This window comes from Artibeus jamaicensis, unplaced genomic scaffold, assembly GCF_021234435.1.
Source record: "Artibeus jamaicensis isolate MK-2021 breed Jamaican fruit bat unplaced genomic scaffold, CSHL_Jam_final contig_1085, whole genome shotgun sequence".
Taxonomy (NCBI): Eukaryota; Metazoa; Chordata; class Mammalia; order Chiroptera; family Phyllostomidae; genus Artibeus; species Artibeus jamaicensis.
In genome coordinates, this window is record NW_026521214.1 from 1,976,030 (window position 1) to 1,994,258 (window position 18,229).

An 18,229-nucleotide genomic window follows, 5' to 3' on the forward strand; every position below is an offset into this window, starting at 1 on the left:
CAAAGACTTCCCGGTGACAGGGAAATGTGAACACATTCCTACTAAACCTCCCTCGTTAGGGTCAAATGAAATGACAAGAACAACTTTGAATAGAGAGTAAAAACCTCCAACTTCTATGAAACTTTGAGGGAGCGCAGCAATAAATGGCTGATTCTGAAGACCTTCCAAAATAGCCTGAATTTGGGTAAAATTCAGGAAGGACAAGAAAGACAGGACCCAGACCTCTGCTGACCTCACACTTACTTCAGAGCTCAACACTGGGCGGCTCCGCCCCAAGAATCCCAATAAATAGCCCTTGACCTGCCGGCGCTGGGGGCCCGGAGCACGTTCGGCCGAGGAGCCTTCGCGGCCGGATCGGCCGGCAAAGCCTGCGTGGAGGTGTGTGTAGTGCTGCTGCCGATGCGATGCCTGGGACCAGACACCGGCTTTCAGTGACAGGGGTTGGGGGAGCAAAGAAGTGGTAAAGGGAGAGCATAATTTTTCTCTTCTATTTAAAAAAAATTTTGAAGATAAATCTGAGCGTTGCTTCTGTCATTTTCTTCAAAATCGAATTTTTAAAAATAGAGGCTGTTTTGCCTTCTGTTTTGAGGGGCAGACAAATGCTACCTATGCCAAGACAATCTGGGACCGTAGGTTCGAATCCCGTGTCTGCTCCACGACTTCAAACACTGAGTTAGTTTCACCATCTCTAAAATGTTGATAATCACCAGCGCCGGACAACAATGATGGTCAACAAAGAGTTCCCCATTTTGCGGCCCCAGTTCGGTTCCCGGTAGAAACTGCGACCCAATCAGGCACCGCCGCGTCACCGCCGCGAGGCATCTCGGGTCTTACAATCCCACCCGCGGAACTCGCTGTCCCGATAGGCTCCGCGGCGGCGGCGGCCGGGCGGCCGGGCTACGTGGCGCCGCCATCTGCGGCTGCGCGGGAAGGTGGGGCAAGATGGCTGCGGAGCGTAGTGCGCGGGTCTCCGCTCTCTGTTTGGGCGCCGGGCTGGGGCAGGTGGTTCGGGCCCTGGTGCTGCTGCTGTGGTTTGTTGCCCGCGGAGGAGCGCTCTACTTCCACATCGGGGAGACGGAGAAGAAGTGCTTTATTGAGGAGATTCCGGACGAGACCATGGTTATAGGTGCGGGGGGCGGGGGAGAGTTGGCAGCCAGACTGTGGTGTCGGGGCGCGGGGTTGGGGAGAGCCAGTGGCGCTCCAGAGCCGGGAGCAGTCCCACCTCACCGTGCTCTGGCCACTGCGGACCCGGGGCGACCTTGCGCTCCTCTGATCTGGCCTCGCCCGGCTTCCCTCCAGGAAACTACCGGACGCAGCTGTACGACAAGCAGCGGGAGGAATACCAGCCGGCCACCCCCGGGCTGGGCATGTTCGTGGAGGTGAAGGACCCAGAAGACAAGGTTAGCTGGTCCCTTCGCCCCGCCGAGCCCTCCGCTCAGCACTTCAGCGCCAGACTAACCCGGCGCTGGTACTTCCCCTCTTAGTTTCCACAGCAGCTAAATTGGTAAAAAGCAGTTGGTGGTGTAGGAAGATCGCGGAATTTTCACTCCAGGCCTAATTTAGGCTGTTGTAGGCTGGCTCTCCTCTCCACTTCTTACTGACTGCTGCGTGACTCCGCCGAGCCAGTTACCTTCCCTGAACCGGTTCCTGGTCTGTGTAATGAAAATGCACGTTTTAAAGGTGGGACCGCATGATTAATTGAGGCGCTGGAAAACAAAGAATTTTGCCAACTCAAAAGCGGTGACATCTGCTCTTTAGGATTTCAGGGAACAGTGTACTTTCGAAAATGAATTGAGCAGCTTTAAATTTTTTCTTGAATTCTCCTCACTCGAGGACATGTTTCCCATTGAAGGGAGAGAAAGAAACGTTGTTGTGAGAATACTGATCAGCAGCCTCCCGAACGGCGGGACCGGGATGGAACTCACAACCCGGTTATGTGCCCTGTCGGGGAATCAAACCCACAATGGCAGGACGACGCTCCAGCCCACTGAGCCATGCCCTTGGCCAGGGCAGCAGGTTTAAATTTTGACAAATAAAGATTAAAACCCAAACCCTTTAGCTGTCATCTTTCGCTTAAAAGAAGAATTACACCAAAATAATTGAAAGGGCATGAACTATGAATAAAGGAGAACCCTTCCCAAGAGAGATCACGTGCTAACATAATGTCTGATTCTTCACCCCCATTCCAAACAGTTCTCAGACAAGCCTTTGGCACCTGCTGGCTGTGCAGCTTTGGGCCTTTTAGTGTGTGGGGTGCCTCTGCTCTGTCTGTGCACTTGTCAGGTGCTGCGGTAATGCTCACTGAAGCCCTTTCTCCCAGGTCATTCTGGCCCGGCAGTATGGCTCTGAAGGAAGGTTCACGTTTACGTCCCATACCCCTGGTGAGCATCAGATCTGTCTTCATTCCAACTCTACCAAGTTCTCCCTCTTTGCTGGTGGCATGTTGGTAAGTGGATTTACTTGGGACTGGTTGCTTTTAGTCTTTAGCTCCTGGGCAGGACCAGCACAGGTGGGGGTGATACTGTGGGTGTGAGATGAGTAGGTTGGGTTTTGTGTCTCCTAACAAGACTGGGTTTCCAGTGGACACCCAGGACATAGTTGTGGAGCTCTCTGCATATGTCTTGGTCAGAGCATCAGCCAAGGCTGCTGCTGCTTTTTTTCTTTTTTAAGATTTTTATTTATTTATTTTTAGAGGAGAAAGGGAGGGAGAAAGAGAGAAACAATGATCATGGATCAGTTGCCTCTTGTACGCGCCCCATCCAGGCACAGAAGCTGCAGCCCAGGCATGTTCCCTGACCGGCAGTTGAATAGACCAGTCTTTTGCTTTGCAGGGTGATGCCAAACCAGTGAGCCACACTTGTTAGGGCGCCGAGGCCTGTTTCCTGTGTGCCCAGAGCCCAGTAGAGTGGACACTGAGGAGGCCCTGTCAGATTAAAGAAGGCGGGGGACCAGCTGTCAGTCCTTGGCAGGAAGAGCTGCCTGATTGTCTTTGTCTTCCTTGTCTGTTCACAGAGAGTTCATCTGGACATTCAGGTGGGTGAACATGCCAACGACTACGCAGAAATTGCTGCCAAAGACAAGTTGAGTGAGTTGCAGCTAAGAGTGCGACAGCTGGTGGAACAAGTGGAGCAGATCCAGAAAGAGCAGAACTACCAGCGGGTGAGTGGTTAGACCAGGGCCAGGGGTCTTCTTAGAAGCTGCTCACTGGCTCAGCCAGGAGTTACACATCAGAGTCATTATGAAACCCAAGAAACATGCCTGTTTTGGGCCACTTTGCAAGTCTAAAAGGTGGAGTAGCTATTACTAACTCTGTTTGTGAATGAAGAGACAGTCTCTTAAGAGGCTGTTGCTGCCCTGAGTCCCACAGTTACACAAAGCCGCAGAGCAGGAATTGATAGCAACACCTCAGGTGCTATTCCCATGACTCTAGGTGCTACAAGGACCTGTGTACGGGAGTCAGGCAGCTTCCGTGAATTCATCTGTGACCGTAAGGATTGGTAGGACAGTGGCCCACCTAAACAGGAACAGCTGCTGTTGTTGGCTGAGGACAGCCTTGTAGAGATACTAGCTAGCCCTGTTTTTTTTTTCTTTCTTTCTTTTTTCCTTTTCTCTTTTCCTCCCTTACGTCGAGGGTAGCCCTGGATTTTAAGAGAAGCTAGAGGTCCAAGTTTTTAATGTAAAATTTTGGGGGGTTTTAAATCTTGGCAAATACCACATGAGTCAAACAAAACACATGATATGGGCCAGTCTAGCTTCTGGGCCACCCAGTTGTAACCCGTGCCCAACAGTTTTCAAGGAACAGTTTGGAAACCTGGGCAGACTGCTTGGCAAGTCCACTCCTGAGCGCCTCAGATCAGCTCTGTCTGGTGGCTATACCACGACTACTTTACCTCTCTTCCAAGAGCCCTGGGTAGGACCGGGTGAGGGCTTCAGATGAGCAGACTTAGTTACCTGAGGCCATCTGGTTGGTGTGGGTAAAGACATTCCCAGGTGGAGTGGCTCTTTGTAGGCCCTTGACTGGGACCTGTGCGGAGCTGGTTGGCCCTGGGGCATTTTCCAGGGGCCTACCAGCAGTTCTAATGGCCCCAAGTGGGGCCCAGCCAACTCAGGCTGTTCCATTCTTTTCCCCCACAGTGGCGAGAGGAGCGCTTCCGGCAGACCAGCGAGAGCACCAACCAGCGAGTGCTATGGTGGTCCATTCTGCAGACCCTCATCCTTGTAGCCATCGGTGTCTGGCAGATGCGACATCTCAAGAGCTTCTTTGAAGCCAAGAAGCTGGTGTAGCCATCCTTCCTCCCAGGCTGGGGGAGAAGGGGCCTCCTGGAACTGATTTCTCTCTGACAAGAGGACTGACTGGTTCCCAGCCACGAATGTTCTGGAGAGGACAGGGGTCACAGGCACCCCAGGTACAAGCTGAATGGAGCAGCTTGGCTGGCTAATTCTGAGCAGGTGGTGGGGCAGGTGCCTGCCCCTCCCTGGGCTCTTGGCCTTTTGCAGTAATCTCCTCGGGGCTGTTGAAGCCACTGGGGGCCCCCTAGCACCTCAGAATCAGTGTTACTGATCAGGGATGTGAGGCTGCTGTCTGGGGTGGCTGGGGGGAGGGGAGTGGGTGGGCAAGCCAGTTTTCTCTTTGTCTTCCTTTGCTAACTTGAGATTTTGAGCAGTTTGGGGTATAGCTGTGATTTCCTGCCACCCTGAGAACCTCCTTGGGCCTAAACCGAGCCTGCCAATCCAGGGTGCGTGTCAGTTGAGGGTGGGTTGGAGGGGGTTGCAATGTGGAAAGGTGGTCCTGAGGTTGAGTTCAGGTTCTTCACCTGGTGGTCCTTGGGGCTTGAGGAATTGGGGTCAGGGAAAGCAGAGGTCTTGGTGCTGGCTAGGGGTGGGGCCTGCAGTCTTAGTTACTGATTTCATTTTCAATAAGCCTAGGTTTGTTACATTGGTTTCCCAATAAAAAAAGTACACTTCTTGTCCAGTGTAAAGTTTCTGTGCCATCAGTGGGCATAACACTTCAGGGTGCTTGAGGAATGTCAGTTCTTCCGAAGGACAAGCACTTCACATTCCAAGGTAAATACCCACCTGTGAACTTCACCCTTTTCATCCTCTCCGCACCTTCTGGTGGCCGGGGGAGGTGGTTTTGCCTGAGGCCATCCAACAGGTAAATTGGGTTGGTGCTCAAGTCCACACCATTTCATCCGTGCCAGCCCTCTCATGAAGTGCCCTCCCTGCCTTTGCAGAGTAGTTGGGCTTGGAATAGAATTGTCCTGGTGCTGCAGGTGTGAGGAGGACAGAAAGCCCTGGGCTGGTAGGGCTAGGAGTATTGGTGGGCTTAGCCAGTAGTGTGGAATTTCAGCAAGGGTCTTGAGGGAGAGGAAGGGTTTTGATGACAGGCAGCAGGGCAGGGGCAGCTGGGGGAGCTGAGACAGCTGGTGTGGAGATGGATGGGCATTGTTTCACCTGGTGCCAGGAGGGGGGGGTTATGAACGGCTGCAAAGGAAGGCTGTTCAGAATGAGAACAGCCCCAGTCACAGATTTGTGGACATTGCGCACTTTCAACAAAGCATTGTGTGGAAAGTGTCCCTGAATGTAAATTGGAGGAAGGTGGGTCGGCAGTGTTTGAGAAAGAAACGGTGGGGAGACATTTTGGGGGATGTTCGATCCAGAAGGGTGTCATCTGAGCTTCTATTACCTCCGACCTATACCTCCACATTAAAAAAAAATTAACTTGTAGAATTATAAAAAAATTCTTAAAATAGTTCCCTCTATTTGTGTCATGTGTCAGCAGGGTACATTTGTTAGAAATTAATGAATCTAGCATTATACTATCTTTAACTGAAGTCCATTAGCTGTTACCTGAAGGCCTTTTTCTGTTCCTGGACCCCTTCTATGACACCACATTAGATTTAGTTGTCTCTGGGCTTCTCTTGGCGGTGAGTTTCTCCGACTCCCCCCCCCCACCTCCGCTGCCCTTTTTAAATTACCTTGATGGGTTACTGGAGTACTGGTCAGGTGTTTTTGTAGAATTTCCCTTAGGATTTATCTCCATGATTGAACCAGGGATCTGGGGTTTTCAAAGGCAGAGCACAAGTGAAGTGCCATTTTCATCCCATCACATCAAGGGTACTTACAGTCAGCGTGACTGTTGATGTCACAGTTTAAAATGAGTTAATTTGGGGTTTTATGTGAAATTAAACCCCAGGTTTCTTGAGGTCAATCTGATCTGACACTAGCAGGACGCCCTTTAGAAGCGCTGATGTTCTTTAGGTCACAGTCCCACCTCCCTGCTTCCATCATTGGTCTTACCTGGCTGCTCTCTGCAGGGATCCTCCTCACCGTCGTCATTAGCCAAATCTAAGCTGGATTTGCCAAGGTTGCAGTACAGGGTGCAATGCCCTGAGAGAGTTCAGCACAGGGACCAGTGGGGTTGTGTGCTGCAGGGCTGAAGGGAGAAGGTGGGTTACTGGGAACTATTAATTTTCCACCCACAGTGAAGTCCTCTTGGAAGCAGAGTGGTTGAGACCTCAGACTGTGCAACCTCAGACTGGGCTTATGTGATGAATTGTCTCTGTGCTTGGTCACCGCATCTTTAAAATTGGCATCTGGGGTGATGAACACACAAAACTGTGCAGATGTGGAATTGTGCACCTGAAACCTGTGTAATTTTGTTAACCAGTGTCACCCCCATAAATTCAGTGACAAGGAAATGTAAAAGGAAAACAATTGGCACGATAAGCACAATACTCAAGGACCGAATGAGGTAACAGCAGGAAAGAATTTAGAACAATGACTTGCACGTAGTAAGAACTCAATGCACGTTAGCTCTTTATTGGGAAACTTACAATAGGCCTTAGAGGGCAGAGAGCAAAGCTAATAACCGCCGCTTTTTCCTCCCAGGTGGATAGCTGGCCCAGCAGCTCGGTTCCCACCGCTCAGTCTCCTTACAGGTTCCCTTCCTCGGTAGTCCCTCGTCTCCACCGGAGTACCCCTTTCCTGAACGACAGCGGTCATTTACATAGTGTTGAGTGTAGTGCCCATCGCTGTGCTAGGGGTGTTTTCCCTTTAATCCTCATGGCAACCGTGTAGACCCATGTAGGAAGAATCATGTACATACTCAGGTGAGGAAACAGATGCAGATTGTGTCTTGCCCTAAAACACAACGGAATTGGCAGCGGCAGGTTTCGAATCCAGTCAATCTGCCTTTAGTGCCTGGCTTCTAACTCCATGGATATCAACAACCCAAGCCCCAAGCTCTGAACTTGGCTTCAAGCTCATTGCAGAGAAAAAATGCACCTGGGTTGACAGCAGGGCTGCCCAGAGGCTCCCCGCTTTCCCTTGGAAAGAGGAGGAAGATGCAGATTATCCCAGGGCGCTGGTTTGGAAGTCTGGAGTCTAAGTCCAGTCTCCAGCCCTGTGACTTGAGCCCTCTCGGGGGCCTAGTTTCTCCGGACGTTGAGAGGGGAGGGCAGTTAGCAGTCAGGAAGCAGGAGTGCTCACTCGTTCCTCGATACGCGGAACCTTTGATGCCGCAGCTCCGGGGAGCAGGCGGCGTGGCCGGAGCGTAGGACGGCCGGACCAAGGGGCGAGGCGGACGGGGAGGGGCGGGGCGGGAGGCGGAGGCGCCGCGTAGGCCGGCGAGGCCGGGCGCGCCCGGCTGGGAGCTCGAGCCCCATGCACCGCCGCCTCCCCCCGCGATGTTCCCTTCCCGGAGGAAAGCGGCGCAGCTACCCTGGGAGGATGGCAGGTGAGCGGCGGCGGCGGCGGCCGGCCGGTCCGGGCTCTGTCCTCCCGGGTACTGATCCTTTCCGGGCCGCGAGGCGGAATCTAGGAGCCCGAGGCTGTAGCGTCTGATCCCTGCGGGGCTTCCTGAGGGTTCGTGGTTCTCCTTGTAGGTCACTGGCTCTCCCTGTATTTGGGTGTTTGTCTCTGTGTGGGTGTCTGTCTCACCAGTGTACGCACTGCAGGTCTCTGTCCCCCGCGGGCCTGTATCGGCGTTGACTTCCCTTTTTGAGTTTCTCTCTTTGCAAGTCGCTGTCTCACATTGTGGCTTTCTCTGTTTCTCCACTGATCTCACTGTATCTCCGTGGCCTCCGACTCCGATGACCTCTCTCAGTGAATCTGTCTTTCTGTCTGTCCCTGGTCAGAGGGTCTGAATTCCGTTTTTCTGGTCTCTACCTCTCCATCACATCCACATAGCCTCGGGTCCTTCCTCCTTTCCTCCCTCATGCTTCCCCTACCTTTGCTGCTCGCCCAGAAGAACACCGCAGACAGAAGCTCTGTCTGCTCTGCCTGGCTGGCCACCACCTGGCACGTAGTAGGCACTCCTCACACAACACTCGTTCATTTCATGTACAGCTGTACTTGAAAGGGGCCTGCTCCATGTGTTAGGTATGGGCTTGGCCCAGATCCTAGTTAATGATGTTTCCCACTAAAGCAGAACTGGAGAGAGGAGCTTTTGGCTTCTCTGCATGTGGGATGACACTTCGTTCAGCCTTGAGCTGGGTCCTGGACACTCTTCTCACCTAGAATATGTCGTGGGTCTCTACCCAGAGAGTGACACTTCCTTCCCCTTTGGTCTCTAAGTTTGCCATGTGTCAAAAAATTCTGGAAGATAGCGGGCACAATCCCACCTTTGGGGATCTGTTCTGATCTTTCTGACCTCAGTTTTTCCACCTCTGAAACCGGGATTGTAAGAAATGCTTTGCAGGGCTGTATGAGGATTAAAGGAGACAATACATGTAAAATCCTTGACACTGTGCCTGGCATAGAGGAGGTGTTTTCCAGTTCCCTTTCTCATTTGTAGGTGCCATAAGCAGAGCATTTGAGTATTCAAACCTTATCACTAAGATTTGGGTGAGAGAAGAGAGGAAAAGTAATGAGAAAAATTTCTGTCTTCTGATCCCTTTCCATAAAGCTTTGGAACATAACCGTGTTCTCAGAAAAAGTTACTGATAAGTATTCTTGCTTTTGACCCAAGGGTACAAAGATCCATGTAACAGATGCAGGCTAAGGTAGCACTTAAGAGTGCTGGCTCTGAATCCTCCCTTTCCTAGCCTTAGGCCCAGGTTGAGGAAGGCGACCAAACTGCATCTGGTCTGACCTCAGAGCAGGGTGGCCTGGGCCTGGGAGTAGCTGGACTGCAGATATGGAGTTTGCCACCAGGTGGCCTCAGGAGCAACTGTTCTCAGTGTTGTCCGGGTCCTGAGGAAATGGGGATTCCTCTCTGAATTGAGTTGTCAGCAGTTTGGGTCTTTAACAGCTCAGGATGAGAGGGCCCAGGGGAATGCGATCCTGGTAAGATGGGAAGTTAGACCCGGGGACAGTGTGTGAAAGTACGTGGAATGCCCAACTCATGCCCAACCCCTGGGTAATGGTCACTGCTTCTTCCCCAAAGGTGGGCTAGTTCCCCATGTTCATCTCCCCGGTCTCCACCCCACCCCCAGAAAGAGCTCAGAGGGAGGATTTGTAGAGGCTCCAGCCTTCCCAGGCCACTGGCAGGATTGGGTTCTGCTCCTCCCCAGCGGAAACCCCCACCACAGGACAACGGGGGGTAAGTCAGAAGCTCCCTGCGAAAAGGTCCTACCCAGCCCTCTGTCTGCTGTGTGTGGGACCCACGTCTTGCTTCAGGACGGCTGGCTTCCAGGTTGGCAGTAGTACCGCTCGAGAGAGGCCGGTGTTGGTGTGGCTCTCGTGTGTCTCCAAAAGCATGCTTGATTGCTTGTACCCTTCCTGTAACCCACTTAGCATGTCCTCTGCTGTGTGACTTGTGCTGGGGTCACAGGCAGGCTGCCACAGTCTGATTGCCGTGGCAGAGACAAGCAGGGACTCGGGCGATCACAAAACCCTTGAGCACTCTGAAGGGCGAAGTAACCAGATACCAAGGGGACTCGTGTCTCAATCTGTGCACTTGGGGAGGCGGGCAATGTGGGCCATGACACTGGAGTTTGGCCCTGGAGGGTCAGTGGAGGCTTCCAGGCAGATGAAGTAGGAAGAACGTTCCAGGCAGAAGCAGCAGACTGTTTGAGGGCTCACGCAGGAGGGAAGGTGGTGAGTGGAGCAGCTCAGTGCGGCCGATGCTGAGCGCCGGGTGAATGGTAGGAGGCAGCTGGCAGCAAGGCCAGCTCACAGAGGGCTTTGATGGTGGGACCAGGGAATTTAGTCTTTGTCTTGTAAACAGAAGAGGGACATCCATGAGATCAAAGGGGCCTGAGCTGGGTGAGGATCGATGAGACGGAGTTAAAAGAGGTGGTGGGTGGGGAGGGGTCAGGGGCACATAGGAGGGAAAGTCTCTAAGCCTGGAAGCTGTGTGGTGACTCCAGAGGTTGTACAGCAGGTCGCTTTGCCAATTATTTCATGGGGAGTCGAACAGGGGAAGCCTCTATTTGTTTGGCTTCCTCCGCTCCTCCACCATCCTCAGGAACTTCCAGAGACAGGGGCAAGAGAGCCAGGCAAATCCCAAGTGTTTCTTTGTTCTTTTCCAGCCTGAGGGCAGGCTCTCAGCACTGCCTCAGTGTCTGATGTCCCCAGCTGTCCTTCCAGTTTCTGAAATGAGCCCGGGTGCTGGCTCCAGCCCGTCTCTCTTTCCCTCATCCTTCTTTTGTCTCTTGTCACGTGGGTTGCCTGTTGGACTGAAGCTTTGAGACTTGTTCCGTACAGACCCCCTCTTCCTAAAGTGAACAGTGGGGGCTTCCCCTGGGGACTGGGCCAGCCCAGGCCCAGGTCTTGGGGAGCTTGCTGGTGTGAGAAGCAGAGTGAAGCCAGTGTTCCAGCTGGTGGCAAACCTCCAGGGTGTGCAGGGTAAGAGCTCTGAGTTGGGGCTCTTGCTGTCAGCTCAGGACAGGAGTCTCTGCCCTCCGGAGGGGCACGTACAAGAGACAGGGTGCCTCATCCTGCCTCCCTTGTGGTCTGACTGGGGCTTACTCATAGGAACTAAGAAAGCGTCAAGGAGCTGGGCAGCCAGGAGTGGCCGGTGGGCTTCCCGGGCGGGGCAGGGGTGGGGGACGGGCGTGGGCTGGCCCTAGAGCAGCAGGCAGGGCTCTGACGCACAGCAGCAGCACGAGCAAAAGCACTAAAGTGGCTTCTGTACTAATTCCAGGTGCTTGGGGCAGACCAGCCATGTGTGCCCAGCTGGTAGGGGAGCCAGAGGAGGGCTCGTCCCAGAGCCTTGCCTCAGCCCTGCCCTTCTGACCCTCCTCACTCTTGTCCCAGGTCCAGGCTGCTCCCCGGCAGCCTCCCCCGGAAATGCTCTGTCTTCCACCTCTTCGTTGCCTGTCTCTTCCTGGGTTTCCTCTCCCTGCTCTGGCTGCAGCTCAGCTGCTCTGGCGACACGGCCTGGGCAGCCGGGAGACGAGGGCAGGAGACCTCAGGTCCACCCCGGGCCTGCCCTCCGGAGGCCCCGCCCGAGCACTGGGAGGAAGACCCGTCGTGGGGGCCCCATCGCCTGGCAGTGCTGGTGCCCTTCCGTGAGCGCTTCGAGGAGCTCCTGGTCTTTGTGCCCCACCTGCACCGCTTCCTGAGCCGGAAGAAGATCCCGCACCACATCTACGTGCTCAACCAGGTGGACCATTTCAGGTAGGGACTACCTGACCTGGCTTCCCTCTCTGGGGCCTCACCTTGCCTGGGCTTTTTGGGGCCTGTTCTCCTTTCTGGCAGCAGCCCGTGCTGGTGGGTCGCAGGCCTGTGGAGGGCCGCCCCGGTCAGTGGCAGGAGAGTTGGAGGTGGGACGCCCCTCGCTGGGCGTGGCAGAAATCTTTGGGGAGAGTTTGGGCTGGGGAGGGCCCTGATGTGATTTCCATTTAAAACGTGGGTGCAGTGTGTGGAGTGGATTACACCAGGACAAGGAGAGGAGCAGGGCGGGCTGCGGGCGGTCAGCAGTGTCTGAGTTGGTGGGGACTTGGCCAGCATGGAAGAGGGTGTGTGAGGCAGAGACTGGGCTTGCCAGCGGATTGGCTGTGAGGGCTGGGCAGAGGGAGGCTCCAGGCTACGGCTTTCACGTGGTTCGCAGTCTGGCATTATCCTGACACCCTGCCCTCACCAAAACCTGCCTTCCCGAACAATTTGCAGTCGGAGCGTCTCGCACTCCTGCCCACCTTTCCCTCCGCTCCTTCCAAAGACCCCAGCAACTCTCGGACCCCATCAAGCCCTTTAGTCCAAGAAGCTCCCAAACGTCACTGCCCACCCTCCTTGTCCTCACTCTGTCCTGACGTCACCTGGATCCCGTGGTCTGTTGTTAAAATCACTGCCCTGCATACACTTCAGCCCCCTTGCCTGTTTCTGCCTGGTGCATCTTAGGCCTGAGGGAACCTGACTGTTCAGCTCACAGCTGCTCCTGGGCAGCCAGATATGACGATGATCCCCTGCCCAGGAAGCTCCTCGGCCCTGCCTGAAAGCCTGGAGTCCCTCCAGCCTGCTGCCTTTACCCTCCCCTTGCCCATCCTCACCGTCCACCCCCCTCCACCCCCTTGCTTCCTATTTGAGAAACAGACCCAAGTGGAGGAGAACTTGCCCAAGTCCCTCCTGTGGCCCTGCGTCCCGGCGACTGCGCTTCACTGCAGGTGCCTGTCTGGGTGCTTCCTGGGCACCGGCTCCTTTTCCTGCCTCCTGCCCCAGAGCATCCTCCAGCTGGCCCACCTCGCCCTGCGAGAGCGGGTCTCCTCCCCACCTGGAGCGATTGGGTAGGAGTACAAAGTGCCAGGGCGCCCGCCGCCGTCAGCTTGCTTCCAGCTCCCCTTCGTTACGGATCATCCGTTTCTCCCTCACCGTCCCTGGACTGCCCACTCGATGTCCGCCCACCCGCACGGTGGCGCTGCAGCGCTCTCCCCGTGTCCCCAGTGGGCCTCGGCAGCCAGCCTCCCTCCTGCGGTCCTCTGGGCAGCACTTGCCAAGGGCATTTCTTCCTCCTGCCTCAGACCCCTGGCCCCGGGGGCAGCACTCGCCGCATCTCCTCCTTTTTTACTGGCTGTCCTCTCCACCTCTCAGGTTTGCCTCATCTCCCCGATCTCTCAGTCGCAGCGCTCCCGAGTGTCCCCGTGCAGAGCACAGTCACTCCTGGGGGATTCCGTCCAGGCTCAGGGCCTTAAGTCCCTCTTGTCCCTGGTGACTCCCCAGGAGGTATGCCCAGTGCAGACCTCTCCCCTGAGGTCCACCCCCGAACTTCGGGCCACCTTCACTGCTCTCCCTTTGCTGGTCTTGGGAGCATCTCAAGATTAACTTGACTGAAGCCGAATTCCTGATCTCCTGCCCGCACTAGCCCTGCTTTCCCCGCCTCCTCCCCCATCAGGAACGGCTGCTACATGCTTCCAGTCATTGAGGTCGGAAAGCCTCGGAGTCCCCTCCGCTCCTCTTTCTGCTGCGCACAAGGTGTGCAGTCTGTCGGCGGAGTCCATCTGGACCCTGCCTGCTCCTCACCGTCCACACTGCCACCCCCCTGAACTGAGTGTTTTTTGTTGCTTCATCATCGCTAGCCTCTCAACTCACTTCCCCGCTCCCCTTGGCCCTCCAGTCTCTCCTCCCCACCCTGGCTAGGGTGGCCCTTGTGCCCCATGCCACTGCCCTGCTCCCCACCTCGTCCAGGGCTGAAGCCCAGGCCTGGCAGGGGCCAGTCACCCATGGGCCTCATCTGCTATGCCCCCCGCACTCACTGTCGGGCCAGGCGGGTGTGTCTGCCCTGCCTCAGGCCTCAGCGGGCACATCTCTGCTCAGAGCCCCCTTCCCTGATGTGCACAGGGCTCATCCCCGGCCTTCCCCGGGCCTCCCTGACCACTCCTCTCAGAGAACAGCTGCTCGCCCCCCGCGTGCTTTGCCTTTCTTCTTTTCTTTTCTCCATGGCACTCACTGCTGTCAGGCTTGTCAAGTATTTACTTCCTTCTTTTCACCTGCTATTGTTAGAATATCAGCTTTTTGAGGGCAGGGCTTCAATTTCTTATTGCTGTATCCCCTGTGCTCTGGACAGCTTCTGGCACATAGTAGATGCTCCGTAATCATTTAGGCGATGAATGGAGGGGCAGGCGTGCAGCTGGGTAGCTCTGCAGTGAAGTCTGTGTTGGCCTGGAGAGCGGCATCGACCCCTGCATGGGTGCTGTAGGGGACAGGCTCCTGCAGTGTCTGGGGAGCCAGGCGGCCGCCGGCACCCTGCCCAGCCTCCGTCACCCCACACAGGTTCAACCGGGCGGCGCTCATCAATGTGGGCTTCCTGGAGAGCAGCAATGCCACGGACTACATCGCCATGCATGACGTGGACCTGCTCCCTCTCAATGAGGAGCTGGACTACGGCTTCCCAGAGGCGGGGCCCTTCCACGTGGCCTCCCCAGAGCTACACCCCCTCTACCACTACAAGACCTACGTTGGCGGCATCCTGCTGCTCTCCAAGCAGCACTATCAGCTGGTGAGGCCCAGCTGGCCTGTGCTGCTCAGCCAGGGAGCTCCCGCCTGCGGGGGCAGGGGGCACTGGTGGGAGGAGCAGCAGTTTTGGGGTCTAGCAGGGAACCCAGGAACAGCCAGAGAGAGGAGCGGGGTCGAGCAGGTCAGTTAGGGAGGGTTCAGCCGTAGTGACAGAAAACCCATGAAAACTGGGCTTCGGAAAAGTGGGGGTTCATTGGGTCTCAATCCGGAAGAACCTGGGTGGGGCTGAGAGGAGGGTGTGGCCTCCTGCGCCCAGCCTCTTGGGCGCGTCCCCAGGGCACCAAATGAGAGCTTCTTCCCAGCTCTCATTTCTGCCTTTTTAGGCTGGGCTTCTTTCCAGACACTCGGTGCGAAGGGCAGTGGTTGTAGCTGAAGCATCTATGTCCAGGCTCGAGTCCACTGAGAGAGGGGCCTGCCCCCAACAGGCAGACGGGGGGTCCCCAAGCTGTGCAGCACTGGCTCTTGATTGGCCTGACTCATGTCTGGCGGTCCCTGTGTCAGTCCCTGTGGCGGGGAAGTGTGGGGAGAACTGAGTAGCTTAGACCTGGGTCTCCTGCTCCCCCCCAGGGGAACACCAGCTTTATTTAAATGAAGCTGCTCATCTGGTGGCAAGAACTGGTGTCTGCCATGGAGTCCAGCTGTCCCTCACCCACACAGAAGAGGAGACCAGGGCAGCACCACCTGGGAGAAGTGGGAATTGGCATTCCACCCATCACCAGCTACCCAGGGAGGTCCCCTCCTGTCAACCAGACATTCTGGGGGAATGGGGCACCTTACACAAGTTCAAGGCCCTGTTAGAGCAGGCCTTGGGCCAGGCAGGCGAGCTGGCCCCCCTGTACTGCGGAGGTCATGGGAACTGTGAGCATCCGGTGCCCACACCACAGGGGAGGCGGCCAGGGCTTGTCCTCCTGAGGGTGAGAGACCGGAGAGCGCCCTGGTGGATGGGCGGGTGACGCTGCCCATCTCTGCCAGTGCAATGGGATGTCCAACCGCTTCTGGGGCTGGGGCCGCGAGGACGACGAGTTCTACCGGCGCATCACAGGAGCCGGGCTGCAGGTAACGCGCCCTGCCCTGCCCCCGGATGGCACGGCTGCCCGAGGCTCCCTTCTCTGCCCTTAGCCAGGTCCCTGGGGCTCAGAGATGGCATCCCTGGTGGTGTCCCCAGCCCTGCCCCAGCCAGCACACCTCTTCTGCACCATGGGAACACAGGCCCCAGTTTGAGGCCTGTGGCCAGCTGTGGGACCCAGAAGACCAGCGGTGAGGGCCGGGGCACCAGGAGAGGTGGCCTGACCCAGCTTCCTTTGGCCTCCTTAGCTGTTCCGCCCCTCAGGGATCACAACTGGATACAAGACCTTCCGCCACCTGCACGACCCGGCCTGGCGGAAGAGGGACCAGAAGCGTGTCGCCGCTCAAAAGCAGGTGCTGACAGGCCTCCTGAGCAGGAGGGATGGGTGGAGACATGGGCACCGATGGACCCAAGCAGCTTGCCAAGCTCTGTCTGGACCCCAGGGGCCCTGTCCACCTGTTCGGTCCAGCTCAGTCGATGGGTGTTGCTCGGGCACCTGGGCACTGGGTCCACCAACCCCAGTGCAGGCTGGGTGGGGGCGATCTGCCGAAGGTGCTGGAGTCCCAGGCAGCCCCACAGCCCCGTCCCTCAAACAGCCTCTCGTCCCGGGGCTGCATTGGTCAGCCAGAAGGCCCTGCTGCCCTGCTTGTGGGGCACACAGCTGCAGGCCAGAGCCCCCAGGGCCGTGAGCCCCACTGTCCTCTGTGCTGGGGTCATAGGACTTCTGAAGACAGAATCACGGGGCAGCAGGGACAGCAGTAGACAGCGGGCAGCCACAAAGCCCTGCATCCACGCACTGTCCCCCTTTCATCCCCAGGAGCAGTTCAAGGTGGACCGGGAGGGCGGCCTGAGCACTGTGAAGTACCGCGTGGACACCCGCACGGCCCTGTCTGTGGGTGGGGCCCCGTGCACTGTACTCAACATCATGCTGGACTGTGACAAGGCTGCTACCCCCTGGTGCACGTTTGGCTGAGGCAGCTGGTCAGGAAGAAACCCGTACCTACAGGCCACACTGCTACTCAGGCCCTGGACAAAACCTCAGTCCCCGAGCCCGTCTCTGATAGGACATGGAGTGGCCCAAAGCAGTGGACAGCAAGCCCTGTGTCTGCAGCCACAGCAGGACACAGGCTGCCTGGGGTGCTGCTAGCAATAGACTGATGCAGAGAGGCTGGGGTGTAGCTCCCACCTGGCACCGCATGCCCCGCCTCTGCGTGCTGAAGCCCGCTGGCTCTGGGTCCTTCCCCCGGCCCACCTCACGCAGAGCTGGGGTGCAGCCATGAGGTGCAGAGGCGAGGCTGCTGAGCGAGTGGCCGGGGCCACTGGGAGGGGTGGAGTGCAGACACCAGAGTGCAGGCCCCGCAGAAAGGGACACCGGGCCACGCTAGCTGCTCCTTACCATGCAGGAACGTGAGCCTAATGTTGCTGGATCTTCTGGTTTTTCAAAAGAAACTAGAATTCTGGATTCTTCAGTGAAAGCAGTTAATTATTAAATGATAGCAACTAATTAAAAAACTATGGCAGTCCAAACAAAATGTATTGTGGGCCACCAGTTTGTTACCTGTGGCGGAGGGAGAGGAAATGGGACAAAAGCTGGCATTGCTCTTAGTTGTAAGACGGCAGGAAGCTGGGTTAGGACTGGGAATACAGTGGGGGGACGTTCAGGTGGCAAAGAAGAGGAGGCATGGGCTCCTGCTCCCTCCCACAGCCTAGACTTTACTGCTCTGGGGGCAGTCTGACCGCCCTGGCTCTGGCTCTGAGAGGGGCTTGGTCTGGCCTCACTGAGAGGCCCAGGAACAGAGCCCCGACCAGGCTGGGCAGGCAGGAAGAAGTGTTGGCAATGACTCAGTCATGGCTTGAGGGCGGGAGGACAAGTTTCTGATGCAGGAGGACGATGGGGAAGAGGAGAGTCCCTGGGGCGTGCCCACAGCACAGGGGAGATTCACCTCCATCACCTGACGGTGCCACAGAGAGATGAAGGGGAGCCTGGGAGGAACTGGGGAGTGACCCTGGAGGGAGGCTTGGGGCCCGCACAGCGGATCGCTTCTTTAAGGCATCTGACTGCCCGAGACCTGGGGCAGAAGTCAGGTGAGACGAGGGGTCATTCAGAGGCCCCAACACTACACAGGACGCTGGAGGAAGAGGTCCTGGTCCAGTTCCAGAGGGCGGGTCCCTAGCTCTGCTCCAGACCCCTCTGAGGATGATCTCGGAGCTGCCGTGCACGGTTGTGTGGGTTGTGCGCTGTACAGTCTGAGCGGAAGCCAAGAGATTGAAGCAAAGGAGAGTGGAGTGGGTATTGGACGCCCTGGGACTGCTCATTCAGAGGTGTAACAGGGCACTTGTGATCCTGAATCGGTCTTAGCCAGTGGTTCGGCTTTGCTCACCACAGCGAGGGGCAAACAGGCTGCGACTGCAGTGTGAGGGTAGGACTTTGTCCCCGTGGGGCCCAGCACAGGGGAGTGGCATGTGCTCTGTGTGCCAGTGTCCAGACACCGCCGGCCCCACCGTCTTGGACTTACATAATGTGGCGGCTAACTCCAGCCTCTAGGAGTTGGTGGGAATGGATGTGGCATCAAAGCCCCAGCTCTGTACTCATCTGGCACATAGCAAGACCTCTGTACCCAAACCGGGTAGGGAATGAGCAGGAGAAAAGCAGGACCGGCTGACCTCGCCGGGCTGAGGCCGCCCCCACCATCATCAAGGCACCTGCAGGCACCCAGGCCACTACAGCAGTGGGGAGGGCCGGGCTGTGGTTTGCAAGAGGAAGAAGCA

The 18,229-nt window shown here is 56.5% G+C and overlaps 2 protein-coding genes across 4 annotated transcripts; both read left to right on the forward strand.

The window, feature by feature from the left end:
- The first annotated feature begins 906 nt into the window (after positions 1-906).
- TMED9 (transmembrane p24 trafficking protein 9) lies at positions 907-4,966 on the forward strand. The gene is made up of 5 exons (XM_037126446.2): positions 907-1,126; positions 1,300-1,400; positions 2,321-2,446; positions 3,013-3,159; positions 4,135-4,966. Exons 1-5 carry the CDS (start codon positions 943-945, stop codon positions 4,282-4,284), a joined length of 708 nt encoding a protein of 235 aa, XP_036982341.1. The 5' UTR covers positions 907-942; the 3' UTR covers positions 4,285-4,966.
- A 2,622-nt stretch (positions 4,967-7,588) lies between these two features.
- On the forward strand, positions 7,589-16,996 carry B4GALT7 (beta-1,4-galactosyltransferase 7). 3 transcript variants are annotated; one of them, XM_037126422.2, is made up of 7 exons: positions 7,589-7,738; positions 9,389-9,544; positions 11,203-11,565; positions 14,152-14,377; positions 15,367-15,450; positions 15,709-15,813; positions 16,278-16,996. In XM_037126422.2, the coding sequence occupies exons 1-7, from the start codon at positions 7,689-7,691 to the stop codon at positions 16,431-16,433; spliced, it is 1,140 nt and encodes a 379-aa protein (XP_036982317.1). In that variant the 5' UTR covers positions 7,589-7,688; the 3' UTR covers positions 16,434-16,996. The 3 variants fall into 3 exon arrangements, with proteins under 3 accessions (XP_036982317.1, XP_053519609.1, XP_036982318.1); XM_053663634.1 differs by lacking the exon at positions 15,367-15,450; XM_037126423.2 differs by lacking the exon at positions 9,389-9,544.
- The last annotated feature ends 1,233 nt before the right edge of the window (positions 16,997-18,229 follow it).

Coding starts and splice junctions, on each gene's coding strand:
- TMED9 (XM_037126446.2), top strand. CDS start 943: ATGGCTGCGGAGCGTAGTGCGCGGGTCTCCGCTCTCTGTTTGGGCGCC. Junction 1,127..1,299: donor GGACGAGACCATGGTTATAG/GTGCGGGGGGCG, acceptor GCTTCCCTCCAG/GAAACTACCGGACGCAGCTG. Junction 3,160..4,134: donor AAGAGCAGAACTACCAGCGG/GTGAGTGGTTAG, acceptor TTTCCCCCACAG/TGGCGAGAGGAGCGCTTCCG.
- B4GALT7 (XM_037126422.2), top strand. CDS start 7,689: ATGTTCCCTTCCCGGAGGAAAGCGGCGCAGCTACCCTGGGAGGATGGC. Junction 14,378..15,366: donor CCAAGCAGCACTATCAGCTG/GTGAGGCCCAGC, acceptor CATCTCTGCCAG/TGCAATGGGATGTCCAACCG. Junction 15,451..15,708: donor TCACAGGAGCCGGGCTGCAG/GTAACGCGCCCT, acceptor TGGCCTCCTTAG/CTGTTCCGCCCCTCAGGGAT.